This window comes from Salarias fasciatus, chromosome 2 (genome assembly GCF_902148845.1).
Source record: "Salarias fasciatus chromosome 2, fSalaFa1.1, whole genome shotgun sequence".
Lineage (NCBI taxonomy): Eukaryota > Metazoa > Chordata > Actinopteri > Blenniiformes > Blenniidae > Salarias > Salarias fasciatus.
In genome coordinates, this window is record NC_043746.1 from 14,793,932 (window position 1) to 14,808,390 (window position 14,459).

The 14,459-nt window shown below is 42.5% G+C and overlaps 1 protein-coding gene across 1 annotated transcript; it reads left to right on the top strand.

The window, feature by feature from the left end:
• Positions 1 to 1,340: 1,340 nt before the first annotated feature.
• On the top strand, positions 1,341 to 5,802 carry rtn4rl2b (reticulon 4 receptor-like 2b). Its single transcript, XM_030106069.1, has 4 exons — positions 1,341 to 1,484; positions 2,819 to 3,045; positions 3,158 to 3,391; positions 4,600 to 5,802. Exons 1-4 carry the CDS (start codon positions 1,436 to 1,438, stop codon positions 5,470 to 5,472), a joined length of 1,383 nt encoding a protein of 460 aa, XP_029961929.1. The 5' UTR covers positions 1,341 to 1,435; the 3' UTR covers positions 5,473 to 5,802.
• The last annotated feature ends 8,657 nt before the right edge of the window (positions 5,803 to 14,459 follow it).

Sequence of the window (14,459 nt, forward strand, 5' to 3'; positions counted from 1 at the left end):
ACTTGGGAACAGATGATGTGCATCATGGTGGACTTGGCCTTGACCCGTGCCATTAACGAAGGAGTCAGTCATCGGTAAACACGGCCCACCCCTGCCCTGACAGCTGACATGCTCAAGACCTCCATGTTCTTATGTCCCATCCGGGCAGCCTCATTTTAGGCGTTCATTTCTGCAGCCATATTATGGGTCAAGTGATTAGAACTCTTGCTTGGGTTTTCAGTTTGTATGTTCTTTCAGCGTGCACATTGAACTCTGGATTCTACCAGTGGTCCAAAAATGCCTGTTTAGGGTTCATTAATGAACCTAAAATTGCCCATTGTGAATGTAAGTGCATGTGACTGTGACCTTTAACCCACAATCCGCTGAGAATGATTCCAGTCTGTGACAACTTTTGTTGAACTCACAAATGAGTGGATGGTTGGATGGATGGATGGATGGATGATTGGATGAGTCTTTCACTGTCAAAATCAATAATCTGTAATTGAACCTTCATCCTGCATCATAAACCACTTATTGATCCAGCTGATTAAAACACAATGCTGGATTGTATTTCTTCAAACAACGCGACATGTTATTCGAACAGAATCGTTTGGTGACAAATGTTACTTGAAGAACAAAGCGTGTAGTGCCACACACATTGTGTCATCGCTGCCTCACACAATTGCAACGGCTCCATATGCTGTGTTGGATCATTTCGCTCCACCGCTGGGTTTTCCTCTCATCTTCATCTGTTCTGCATTGTAGGCGTCTCTCGGCTTGGGTCCAAACCAGCCTACACTGAAGCGCTGTACTACAGGCTATTCTGCCTTTAATGCCAAATGAGTTTTTCCCACCTCTTGTCCTCCTCCAGCTCCCCCTGGGAGCCCATGTGCCGCACAAATACGGTACCTCTAATAAGGAGTAGTCATGATCTCTCAGGGATATATAGTTTATTGTCACCAGATAACCTTCAATCCACCGACATCTTTCTCCAAAAGCATTCCTCACATTCTGCTTTGTTTTAGATGATGAATAGAGAAGGTTCCCATTTTATTAAATTCATGCGGATGTTTAGAGATTTCACCAGAAAGCAGATTTTTCTTCACATATTCCTATTATTATTCCTAATGATAATGTTAAAAAAAAGAGAAAGAGAGAGAATTGTTTTCTCTGACAGACAGCAGGAAAGCAGAACACGCCCAGTGCCTTTCTTGTCCCTTCCTCCGGTGACTCCCCCCTCCTCCCCCCTCCTCCCGGCCTGACGCACAGAGGATGCTCCGCTGCCCACGGCCGTGGGCGAGCTCCGGCCGCGGGTATAAACACTTCCCCGGGACTCCTCGGCGTCACTGCTCGGAGCCGCGGCCACTCGGACACCAGAGCTGAAGCCCAGCAGAGATAGCAGCAAGCAGGCACCTCCGCGCCGCGCAGGCTAACTCGCTTTCGGCTTTGGTTCGAGATGGAGACTCGCAGGACATCCAGGCTTTCAGGCGCCCGCAAGTTCAAGAGTAAGTTACACATCTTCTTGCTTTTTTTTTTTTTTTACTTTACTATAAATCTTTGTAAATTAATTCAAACAGTTGTCTGACTTAAACAGTACTTTGTATATATACATGAAAAAACAACAAAAAAATAATTTTTGCAATGGTCATACTCCAAATTTTAAATTATATCAATATTTTATTATTATGGCTTTTAGCTTGCTTTTGCATATGTGGTGTAAAACTTTAACTTGTCCTGGTTTTGTGATTTTGCATTGTTTCCTGCTGATTTGAATGGTCTGCTTTGCATGTGTAAAGTTTACATCACTATAGAATATTAGGCTACATGTTTTTGTTCCAACTTTTTGTTTTATAAGTAAACTATTCAAGTTGAATACGACCTTAAGCATCACTCCACAGTGTTGATGGTTTCCACTGTCAAGCTCCTAAAAACCTGTAGATGAAATTCTGACAAACTTATTTTACGCACTGAAAAACAGAATTGTGAATTTTATCTATCAATTTCTGTCGCTATCCCACTTCGCCATTTGAGTGAAATGTCCTGATGATCTCAAGCGACTCATAACTAGCTGGCCCTCAGAGTTCCGCACACCTAATAGTCCAACTTGTTAAAAGGTCAAGGAGTGAGACGCTGGAAAATCTTGCACTGGCTGCATGAATGGGAGCTTCTTTACATATTAATGCATGTACTTTTCCTGCGGTGGACACTTTTGTGCAAGGTTATCCGAGCTGTGCCAAGAAACTGCCAAATTATTTACAATAACTGAAACTGATCTGGTTCTGGTTACCGGGTTTACGCGTGCCTTCCGCACCATGAATCTCTTTAGGGGAGCATCCCCCAGGCACATGCAGTCTGAGAACAGGGTTCATACCATGCAGAGAATCACAACTAGTTGCAGTTCTTGGTCTTTTGGATATTTGCTTGTGGCTTTTTATTTTCATGCTTTTTCCAGCTGTTGAAATTCAAAGTTATGTAACCATGTAACAAAAGCCACTGATGCCACCCAGGTAAAACGATCAGGTGGCTATGAATAGGTGAATGATTTTTGTAATGTAATCTGATGAATTATAAATGAAGTTGGGAGTTCTCCGAGCCATCAACAAGTCATGGGTGAGAGGACAGCGGTGCTGAAAAGAATCACTGACAATAGCTGCAGGAGTGACTGATAAGCAGAGAAGAAAAGCTGAAATCAACCTCTTTCTTTGTCTCTCCCTCATTTTCACAAACAGTGTGCATTGCTTCAGCAATTACCCCGTGCTGCTAACCACACTCTAAACTGTGGCCCTAATTTTCTAAGAAAAATGATCATGCTTTTTTTCTTCTCTCTTTGCTTTTGCAGGCGGACTGACTTTGTGGCTGATTCTGTGGCTGGTGGTGGTGAAGCCGGGTGGGGTGACAGCATGCCCCAAGCTGTGCGTGTGTTACCCTACGCCCATGACGGTCAGCTGCCAGTCCCAGAACCTCACCATAGTGCCGGCCGGCGTGCCCTATGACTCGCAGCGTGTTTTCCTGCAGAACAACCGCATCACCGAGCTTCGTGCAGACTCTTTCGGCTTTGAGACTCAGGTGAGAAAAGTGGCAGCACGAACGTGTGTGTGTGTGTGTGTGTTTGTATTGCATTTACTTGTTTTCTGAACTGTGTTTTTCTTTATTCTTGACCTGCTGAATCTTATTACAGGTGCTTTGGCTTTATGGGAACAACATCACCTGGATCGAGGCTGGGGCTTTCAGTAACCTCAGGGTTCTGGAGGAGCTCGATCTGGGCGACAACCCCTCGCTGCGGCACCTGGAAGGTGGAGCTTTCAGGGGACTGGAGAAGTTGCAGAGCCTGCACATGCACCGCTGCAGGCTGGCCACTCTCCCCCATGATATTTTCCACAAGCTGTACAGTCTGCAGTTTCTCTACCTGCAGGTAAACACACGACACACAGAGTCCACCTAAAGCACATGCAAGGCAATGCACAGGACACACACACACAGACTGACAGATGGCTAAAGTCGTGATGCTTGCAGGAGCACACATTTGTTTTGTAGAACTCTTTTTTTTTTTCTAAAGTCACTTATAGATGCCCAAATGGAGGCAGCACTCCCACACACTTTATACAGCACGTGCAGCACAAAGGAGCGCTCACAACTCCAGTGAGATGCACACAGTCGCTGTGATCCAAAACTAAACTAACAAGTTTTGAAATAAATCACTATTCATTTCAAACAAAAGTAGCTTGCAATATCTGCACAACTGACAGATTATAATCATGTTAAAGCAAACTGTTGCATTTATGTCAATCTGAAAGTCTCAATAGATTACAAAACAGAGTGATCAGCTGTATAATTCACAGAATGAACATTGCCCACACTGTTCTTGTCAGTTCGAATTTAGAGCCAAATCACACATATAAGCCTTCAACTAGATTACATGAAACAGAAAACCTTGAAAATGCACTGTTGAAGATACAACTGGACTTGATTTGATTAAAATTTGATACTTTAGTTTTCCCGAAAATGTTTGGAGGATAATCTTTTAAATGCTAAACATCATGTATAAATCAGAAGGAGAGTTAAACCATGATGCATCTTAATTTATATTATTCCTACACTGCATCAGTCTTCTGTATTTTTCAAGCAATAATACACTTAACTACACTTCAGAGAATTAACATGCAGAGCTGTCACGTGCATTTTATGTTGCTGTTTGTGCCCAAGTTGTTGTTTTTCTTGGATGCTGTCAGTTGCTGACAGCTGACTGTGTCTTTGAATGCAACTCCGTTCCAATCAGAAATCAAATCCCTGCCAAGATGCCTTTGCCTGAAATGAAAGAAAACACATCCCACGTTCAGTGAGCCTCCGAACAATTCAGGTCACTTCTGACCTCATTGCATCCAAACCGGAAACTTCCCAGATGTACAAAAATGGTCACATCAGAAGCGAGGCACTTTTTTTCACAACCAACTGGTGGTGACAAAAAGCTCAACTTTCCTGAGGAGAATTATGCACTCCTCATGTAATTAGGAGAGTAATTCGAGAGACATTTTTCTTGAGGTCTCAATTTTCAACATTTTGTCTTTTCCCTCAGCGCTTCTTCACAGCACCTAATTGTTTTGTGTTTTGACTTTGCTGCAGGAAAATCAACTCCACTTTCTGCAGGATGACCTGTTCTCAGATCTGGTCAACCTCACCCACCTCTTTTTGCACGGAAACCGAATCCGCGCCCTTTCTGAGAATGTGTTCAGAGGTCTGGTCAACTTGGACCGCCTCCTTCTCCATGACAACCGCATTAGGCAGGTAAACCGCCGGGCCTTCCGCGACCTGGGCCGACTCACCATCCTTTACCTGTTCAATAACACCCTGGCCGAGCTCCCGGGTCAGGCCATGAGAGATGCCCAGGGCATTCAGTTCCTGCGCCTCAATGCGAACCCCTGGTCCTGCGGCTGTGAGGCCCGTCCCCTCTGGGAGTGGTTCCGCAAGGCCCGCATCTCCTCCTCTGAGCTCATGTGCACCTCCCCATCGCAGCGTCGGGGCCAGGACCTCAGGTTCCTGCGCGAAATGGATTTCGCTCTCTGCCCCATGCCTGACCCCGGCTCCTTGGCTGGAACCACCACGACCACCTTCAGCACCAAGACCCGCTGGTGGTTCTCCAAACACAAAGCCGAACACAAATCCAAAGCTTCTCACCAGAAGAGTTCGGAGACAGTGAAGACCTTCCCTTTCTCTCCCATCAAGCCCCAGTACCTCCCCAAAGCCCCCGTCGAAACAGTTCCCGTCAAGTATGAGCTGTCAGCGGATGAGGCCGCGCTCCCCAAGCTGGACCAGGAAGAGTACTGGGCCAACTATGGAAACGAAGACTCCTCGATCCGCTGCTACGAGTTGGATTGTGCTCCAAACTACGACAACCCAGCCTTTCACTCATCCTCCTCTTTAACCGTCACTCCATCAGCCCTCCGCCTCCTCTCCCTCTACATTGTCATATTTTCCCTGAACTTTCTGTTTAGCTGAACTTTCTTCTCCCCTTCGGTCCTATTTCCCCTCTGATTTCTTCCCCCTACTCTTTCCAACTCTTAACTAAAGCTTGGATCAGGGGTATCTTCAGTGGCTTTCTGGACACGCAGGAATGCAACACTGAGGCAGAAGAGCTGTTTTAAAAAAACAGCAATCAGTAGTTGGGTTGACTTAGAGCAGAATAAGGTCTTTAAAATGCAGACATGACATTCGAGAAAACAGCTCTGGCAGTGAGTAACAAACAGAAACCTACCAAGTAGGATCTGTCTCTGTGATATCAAGGCTGCAAACAACGCAGGCGTTGTGAGTCATTTTCTCTGCTATTTTTTTAATATATTAACTGGTGTTCACCATCACCGATACACTAAAATCATGCCTCATTCTTTTATATTAAAGAGAAAAGATGGCACTGGTAGGTAGTGTCACACTCCCAGGAGACGAGACTGAAAAACACAAACAAAGAGAGATGTGGGAGGAAAAACAGTAAGTTTCAGATGGTCCACATAGAATAGAGGAAAAGCATCATTAAATCTGCAGGTAGGAGTGACTCTGTTCTCCCCTTCAGAAGGAAAATCAAGTGATATCAAAAAACTGCCACCTGTAGATAAAACACATCATCACTGTACATACACCCACTACATCGAGGACTTTGAACTAGTTAGGATTTGTACTTGATTTTTTTCACAATTTAGTAGAAAACTGACTTTAGTGGTAAAAAGTAGGAAGGCAAAGTGATTACAAGTGGAAATTCTTATTTTTCATGTGTTTACCACGGTAGTCTTTTTCCCTTTCTTTTTTCAGATGATTCAGACTGAAGAAGAAATTCAAAAATATATATAATTTCCACTGATTAATGAACATGAATGCCTTCTGCCCACAAATTAGAAAGGCTATCCTCCAGGTAAAATTATTTTTTTATGTCTCTGTTTTTGCTGTGGGTGTGTGAAACTTGTGCTGTGAACTAAACCAACAAAGTGCCCGTATGTGTACGCCTCTTCATCAGCCTGTTAGTGTGGATGTTCAGACTGACACAGAACAGGATATAGAGTGACACTAGGCGTGAGGCCTACATGCTTGTTTGTCTTGTTTAAAGCCTCAGGTCGCACTTCTGTTGACTCCAGTTTCGAAGCACTTAGACCTGCATTTTCTCTACGGTGTGTGTATGTGTGTGTTTTATTGTTTGTTTGTTTTTTTTTTCAAAATGCACACGATTGAAGCAATCAATGTCATTTCTTATGTTCATTGATTTAATTTGCCCTCAGTGACACTTGATGTGGTCAGATTAACAAGGTTCCGCCTTTTTACTTCCAGTTTGACTACATTTTGTCACTTTTATAACAAATTAAATGCACTGTCAATCCACCAAATTATTCCTGAAGGAGGTCCCCTGACTGTAACATATTTAAAGCCCCAGCCTGCTTTATGACTGTGAGTTTCTGAGTAGAACATGGACGATACTGTGATGTTGTTAAGATTCTGTATTTTTCATTGGGAAGAGTTGTAATAAAATTCTCTTGTTTTATAATAAAAATAAAGAAACAATATGACACAAATGACTCTGTTGTTATTCATGGCTATATTTACCCTCTGAGGGGGCTACAACAGTAGAAGCTACAGTTAATTCGGTGGTCCATAAACAGAAATCAGCTCCAGAAGCATTGAGCAAATACATTGTGAGGGATAAACACAAATATTACAGCAGCACTAAAGTTAGTTTATGACATCCTCTATTTATATTCAGTTGAATAATATTTGTCTGTTAAAAGTGCTATTCTAGGCTTTCACTCCAAATTGAGTTGCATACATACAGACACATACAGCCCTCGGTTCAGTAGCAGTTGGGGTTGTACGGACATACTGTGCACACAATGACAGGAGGGACGTGGAATTTGTTGGACATCTGAGCAAGTTGTGTGAGATGGAGTGTGTGAGTCCAAAAGGTCACCAGCCTCAAATATGTTCACTCCTCTTCCTCGTCACTTTTCTTGTCATGCACAGAAGGCTGCTATATCGAGCCGCATTATACAGTGAAAAGGGATGAATAGGCTGTTAACTTTGTGTGCGTGTGTGTGTTCAGGGGTCTTGGTGGGAGGGGGTATGATTCAGAGAGGAGACAGAATAGGGATGAAACTGGGATGAAAATGTGACGAAATGTCCTGGCATCACAACACCCCCTCAACAGATTAACTCGTGATAATGATTATGATGCACACATTCATGAATATGCTTGCATGTGTGAAAACCTGTTCACATAACCATTAACATACAAAGAAACATTCAGATTTGTGAAGAATTCTTTATGCAGATATTCTATTTTTTGTTTTCCACAGTGAAAAACATCTGCCACACCCACCAATCAATGTGTTAGTTTGGCAGTTTAGCTCCATGGCGAGAATCAAGACAAAACATGGAGGCTGGTTTTATTGGGGAATTAATTAAATCAGCCAGCAAACCAATACAAATCACACCAATTACCATATGTTATTTGTTTCGTCTGATTATAAATATAAACACTTGGAAAGGAAAATACACAATTTGATGCTTTAGAAATTTCACCCACCAAACATGTTTTTATCCTGTCAAGACTCTGTCTGTTCCCAAACGATTTTAATTAAGACAAACTGAATTCCACAGGAGAGGACGAAGAAATTTAATTAAAATCAAAACTGCCTCTAATATTAACATTCCTATAACTAACATTCCTTGAGAAACTGATGGAGGCGTAGGAAAACTATCCATCTACAACCCTAATATGAAGATCACTAACGAACCTAAAATCAGAGAGAAATCTCACTGTTATCTGTCACTGTTATGTGCATCTGGAAAATACAGAAGCAGCTTTTATTTATCATGCAATATCGTTCTCTGCCTCCACATTTTGAATTTTGTCTGAATTCTAAACACCTTCCACTTTAGCACTGACTTCAGATAAAATTATGATAGTGGGCGACTTTAACTTAATGCATCATTACAATGATGGCCTAACAAATAATCCCGTCAATAATCACTTCAATTCTAAGTGTGGATCCAATGGTGAGCAGTTTTCTTTTATCTTAGCATTAATCCCACTCAGGGTGATTTGTTTCACACTTGACTCTAAAAGTAACAACTGAGAGGAGCTGTTGCAGCAATGAGTGGATTTGAGACTTTTTTATGATCATCAACGATTCTGTTGCTTTTTGCGTACGTCCTACCCTGCCTTGACAAGGGTTTGTACCAATCCCCACAATCAGCTTCCTCCAGCAGTGCAGCCAACTTTGTCAGGATTATCTGTTTGTTGCTCTCTGCTCTCTGCCTCTGTCCTATCCTCTTCTCTCCTTCTATCCACAAACCACAACTGGAGCAGCAGAAAGCTGCCATCTGAGCCAGGCTCTGCAAATGCTGCTTCTTCTTTTGAACACTGTAGCCTATGCGTCAAGGCAATAAATGAAAAAAGCAATAACAGAATTATAAACACTAGGTAAACCTTAATGGTCATTCGGGAGATGTTGAGATAACAGTGAATTTTATTACACTTCATGAAATCCACATCGAGTGGTTCCCTTTGTCATCGTATCTTTACATTACTCCATTATTAGTCTGCCCTGTGATGGACTGGTGACCTGCCGGGTGTGCTGGATGGACGGATTGCAAATCTGGTTATCAGGGCAAAAAAAAAGACCCTACCTTTTCTCCCCCAAAAAATTGACAGTAAAAGCAACGGTGTGTCGATAGCCAGATGTGGTTGTGATATGTTGAGGATTCTTGGTGTTAGTATGGCAGCATGATTTTCACCAAAAAATGTCTTGAATGGGCTCAAGCTCCCCTGACTCTGACACAAATGAAACACTCTTGAAAAATGATTAAATACATGTCTTGTCAGAAAAAGTTCCTCTGAAAAACTTTAGAGCTTATGTTACATAAAACAGCACTCGCTGTAGGCCGTAATTTCACAGAACTGAGCGAGTGTCAGAAATACACGACTCTGAGCATGCCCTCTTATCTGTCTCTGCCAGAGATAACCACCTGCAGAAATGCACATCAGAAACGTTCTTCGTGACCAATATGATTACTCTCACCATACTTCCAAGTTCCCGGTTCACAGCACAATTGTAGGCGTTTGCCTTATATGGTCCAAAGCAGCTGCCTGGGTGGTCATGGGACGTGCTGACTGTGTTTTTCCGGTGCAGGAACTCAACGACGCCATCAGTGAAGGCGAATTTCTCTGAAGTCGCCAGACTTTGATGATGTGCGCCCACTCGTTCTTCCCCAATTCCCTATCCTATTTTTCTAGCTTGTGCGTTCTTTCCTCTCTTTTGTGTTTGTGAGTCTTTTGTGTTGCTGTCACTCAGTCTTTGTCTGAAGCCCTGTCACTCCAGCACTCCTCACTCCCTGTCCCCCTCCCACATGGCAATGCTTGTCTTGGCCAGGCCTATGGGATGGCTTGTATGAGTTGGCGTGCCGGCTTGCGTCTTGTTGGCGTGTTTGCTGACGTCCACCCTCACACGTGTTGTTTGTAGAGGGGGGAACTGAGACTCACACCCTGATGGCAGGCTGCTCAGAGAAAACAATGAAAACAATCCATGTCAGTGCCTTTGCAATTACTCTGAGGAATAATAGAATCAAATAGAACAGAGTAGAATAGTGTTTTGGTCAACGTGACTATTGACCGGTCATTCATAATTGAGGAACCTCATTCGCAGCTCTGTTGTTCCGTCTGACTGTACACAGCACGTGAAAACATGAGCCTGCAGGGCAGTGAACCGATGCAACTGAAAAGTCACGAACCGGAAGAGTGAGGCAAAACAGAGAGCTGAGGAGATCCTGACACTGCCTAAATAAAACATTCTGAATGGAAACAACTGTCACTCTATAGGAAGCAGAGACTTCACGATGCCACTCAGCATGATCCCATTGCCACTGGATAAAAGGGTCAAAATATCGTTCTTTGGAAAGTCGAACATAAAGCAAGGGCTCTGAGAAAAACAAGACATAAAATGTAACTTTTTGAAATATTTTTCACAAGTAGAATTTTTGGATGCTAGAATAATATAAATATATATTGTTTTAGGTAATCTCACGTTAGAGTGACACACAGAGGAAAAAGTTCATGACAATTTAACATCTTAACAATGAAGTGAGTTTGTTTAAATCAGGTAATTTTTTTCTTTTTTTTTACTTAAAGGCTTAATTAAAGGCTATAATACACACTTAACACACTGCATGCTAATCAAATTAACCCTTTTAATAATGTGTCATTAGATCAGTTTGCTGTGATCAGCTCCAATGCCTCATGACTCTTAACTAGATAAAGTGGTACAGAAGATGGATGAATGTTTTCTATCATGAAAGATCAAAGTAAATAACTGTCTCTTGGCCGTTTCTCACATTTGGATATTTTTTGTCATTAAGCGGGAATGTCAACTGTAACTTTTGAGGAAGCGGCCTTTCTCTGTAGTCCAGGCATGGCATCTGAAATAAAATTTTATTTCATGGCCTCTAAATAGTCATGGCCGCGAATTAAATACTAATTCATGCCCGTGAAATTTTAATTAGTGGCAACAATTCAAAGTTTTATTTTTAGAAGTCACGAGTGAAGCAATGTACCCATTCATATTCCTCAGTACACCTACTGTATGTCTTTGTCATATCTCTGGAATGCTGCCACTATATTCACATTTAATCTCTGCTGTTTTTTTCTGTATCTGATTATTAAACCTTGTTGATTTCAGTTAACAAATGAGACAGTTTTTGTAAATGAACTGGCAACCGATCCAGCGTTCACTCCACTCCCTTGCAACCTAGAAGAGGATAAACCGATAGACGCATGGATGGCAAAATGCAGGATATCATGTCACTCTACCCAGAATTCACGATAAATGTATCAGCTGTGTCGTATGAGACGCAAACAAAACTGTGCTGTTGATGACGATACAGTTCGTCAGTCCATTCATTCAACTTCTACATCACTTACTCGCGGTCGCCCAGGTCTGGAGTCGATTCCAGCTGGCAGGATACGCCCTGGACAAGTCATCGGAGGAACAGATAGTCATACACACTCATATTTAAACTTATGGAAAAGCTTCGAGCGATCAGACATCTTCACACATGGTGAAAAATGCGGGAGGAAAACAGAATTCCTGGAGAAAACCCACACATGCTCAGGAAGAACATACAAACTCATGGAAAGACGCCTCCAAGACTAGTCAGACTCCAACAGAGATATTCACAGGACAAAGTGAGAGAGCTTGGCCAGGTTGTATCTGTGTTTCAGTTTTTATATCACTTTAGCTCTTTTTTTGAGCAAATTTTCATTGTATTATTGCTGTTATTCTACTAGTGTGTTTTGTGAGATTGAGAGGAGAGGTTGTGATTGTTGTCATTTGTTTGCTATTGTTTGTGCTCTTTTTCACTCACTTGCACAACAGTGTAGAAATTTCACAGCATAAACAAAAATTCAAATGGCTGGATGACATACTGCCAAAGATTTTAAACACTACATATCTGAAGAAAAGTAGTCCTGAAAATGAGCAATAGATGAGGGAAGGCACCAAATTTCATGAATGAATATTGCGGAAATACTACTGGACACAGTGTGCGGAAATGTCTTATATGGGTAAATAAATCATTTCCCTTCTGCTGCTGCTCCTGCACTGCATGAATGAGTGGGAGCGCACAGATATGTTCATATGCATGCACGTGGATCCTCCAGTCTTGTAGAACCAGTGTGGAGGCAGCCGACTTTGGGCATCCGTTCATGAGTCAGTTGCAAGTAAAGTGAAAAAGATCAGAACAGGAAGAGGGTGAAGACAGGTCACATCTGTCAAGTGATCTGTCCCCCCACCTCTGAAGGCTTCCTAACCCAGCTAAAAATACACTGCCACTGACTACGACGACAGACGGAGCCAGACACACTGGAAGGATTTGGTGCATCCTTACCATGGTTTGACGTAGAAAGTGTGACGGATATAACCATCTGACAAAGGAAACAACATCAAAACTGACGACGCTGCCAATGAATTCAAGTCTTGACTTTGTTGTGAACAAGTAAAGAAAAGAGTGGTGATTATATGAATGGCTGTGAGTCAGTCACTCCGCCTCGCTCTGGGAGGTTCTGTATTTTCTGGCACACACGCAACTTGCTGCATCCTAACGTCAATTACTATGAGTGCATGTCCGCCACGCTCACTGTGACAGACGCCAGGATTGTCATTCCGGCAGCACCATATTTGCCCTTGACTTTGATTTACTCAAACACATCCGTCTGTGTCTCTGCTACGTTTTAGTTCACTTTTTTCACGTTGATCTTGTATGCAGTCTTCAAATCAATCCTCCATAATCCACTGTAGGAGATTATACAAGCCATTAGAAAATGTGGAAGCAGCTCTCTTGGGGCCTACATTCATCTGTCCCTCAGTTTCCAGAGGACAACTCACAGATCTTTATTTGGAACAGCCAGAAGGGAAGATTTATCTACAAGCATGCCCAGGCCTTAGCATGAAGGAATGACGCACATACGAACCAACAGAGTCTGCTGATCGAAGCCCCACTACCGGTGTCGATTTTTATCCTTTTTTTCATCAGCCGCCTTCAATGTGTGTCATTCATGAAGAATGCAAGGGAAGAAATGCAATGAGAGGTTCATTCAAAAATATATCAAGTTGTAACTTTAATAATCGTCTGACTCTTCAACAATAACAACTCATCCAGTGGATGTTTCATTAGCTAATTGCGTTTCCTAGCAGCAGCCTGGCTGACTTTAACGATGACATACAAAATCTATCCTAGCTGTAGAACAGAAACATTTGCTACTTACCAAATGTGGCTTAGACACAAGCAGTGAACGCAGCCAGAACAGGAAAGATGGCTTACCTTCTGTATGAGTCAAAGCTCGCTCTCGTCTTCATTTACATTTGTTCAATGCAAAAATCATCTGTTCAAGCACAAACACACAAAAAAAGCATCAAACTTAGAGAAAATATAATGCTTTTAAAATAAGGCATTTTTATAATGTTTGAATATATCTTATAACCATGTTTACCATAACAGTCACAAATTTATGTCATTTAAAACAAAATATGGGAATGCAGTCTTCACAAAAGATTCACAAGTGTTTTCACTATAAAAGTGATCATTGGCATTTTTTTCTCACTATTTTGATTAATATTGATATTATGATTTTATTATTATTAATAGATTCCTGAGAACTAAGTAGTAAGAACATAAAAAAATCCCCCTAGAAATCTATTTAGAAGACCATCATTCACCAGGCCTATGGGAACTTGAATCCCTGACAGAGAACTGTTTTGCAGTGTTTCCTTCTTGTGCTGCCACTCTTGTACCAGAGTGAAATCAATTTTTCAATGTGGTGCAGCCTGAATTTCAGAAATACTGACACTCTATTCTCAGCAGGGTTGTCAAAGCCAAACTGTGCTTCTTGAATATGTTCCCCGAACAAACACCACATCCTCTGTGCTCGTCTGTGTCACCACTGACACCTTGAGAGCTTGCCCTGGTTGGAGAAGGCAAATCACCCAATGTGCTGCTTTCACCACCTTCACTGTGCCACCACATGGAATCATCAGCCCAACATTGTTTTTTTTCAGCACAAGAAGGTGATAGTTCTCACCAAATGAGGCGCCTTGCTGCACCACAAAGGAGCCTTCCCATAACCTGTCGAGCAACAAAACCTGCAATGTACCCCGGAGAATTGTCCACAAGGCAACCCAGTGAAGGAGCTGTGGTTATCCAATACTGCTGCAACGTTGACAAGGGGAGGATGTAGCTCCCCAGCAGTTTCTGTAGAGAACTCTACAGCAGACAGGGACACTGTGTTGCCATGCTGCCATGCTGCCTTGCCTACTTGGTGAGACACCACACCGGGCCATCAGACGCCGGAAGATGCTCATTGCTCTGGAGCTCGCTGGCAGATGGATTGTGGTTCCAGCCCCCTTTAAAAGGAGGGTGGGGAAAGAACATGCAGAGTTATTTGAACTATCGTTTCT

Bases quoted from the DNA above. Each gene is read 5' to 3' on its own strand.
- rtn4rl2b (XM_030106069.1), top strand. From the start codon at position 1,436: ATGGAGACTCGCAGGACATCCAGGCTTTCAGGCGCCCGCAAGTTCAAG. The intron at 3,046-3,157 runs GTGAGAAAAGTG...ATCTTATTACAG, and splicing joins CTTTCGGCTTTGAGACTCAG to GTGCTTTGGCTTTATGGGAA. The intron at 3,392-4,599 runs GTAAACACACGA...ACTTTGCTGCAG, and splicing joins TGCAGTTTCTCTACCTGCAG to GAAAATCAACTCCACTTTCT.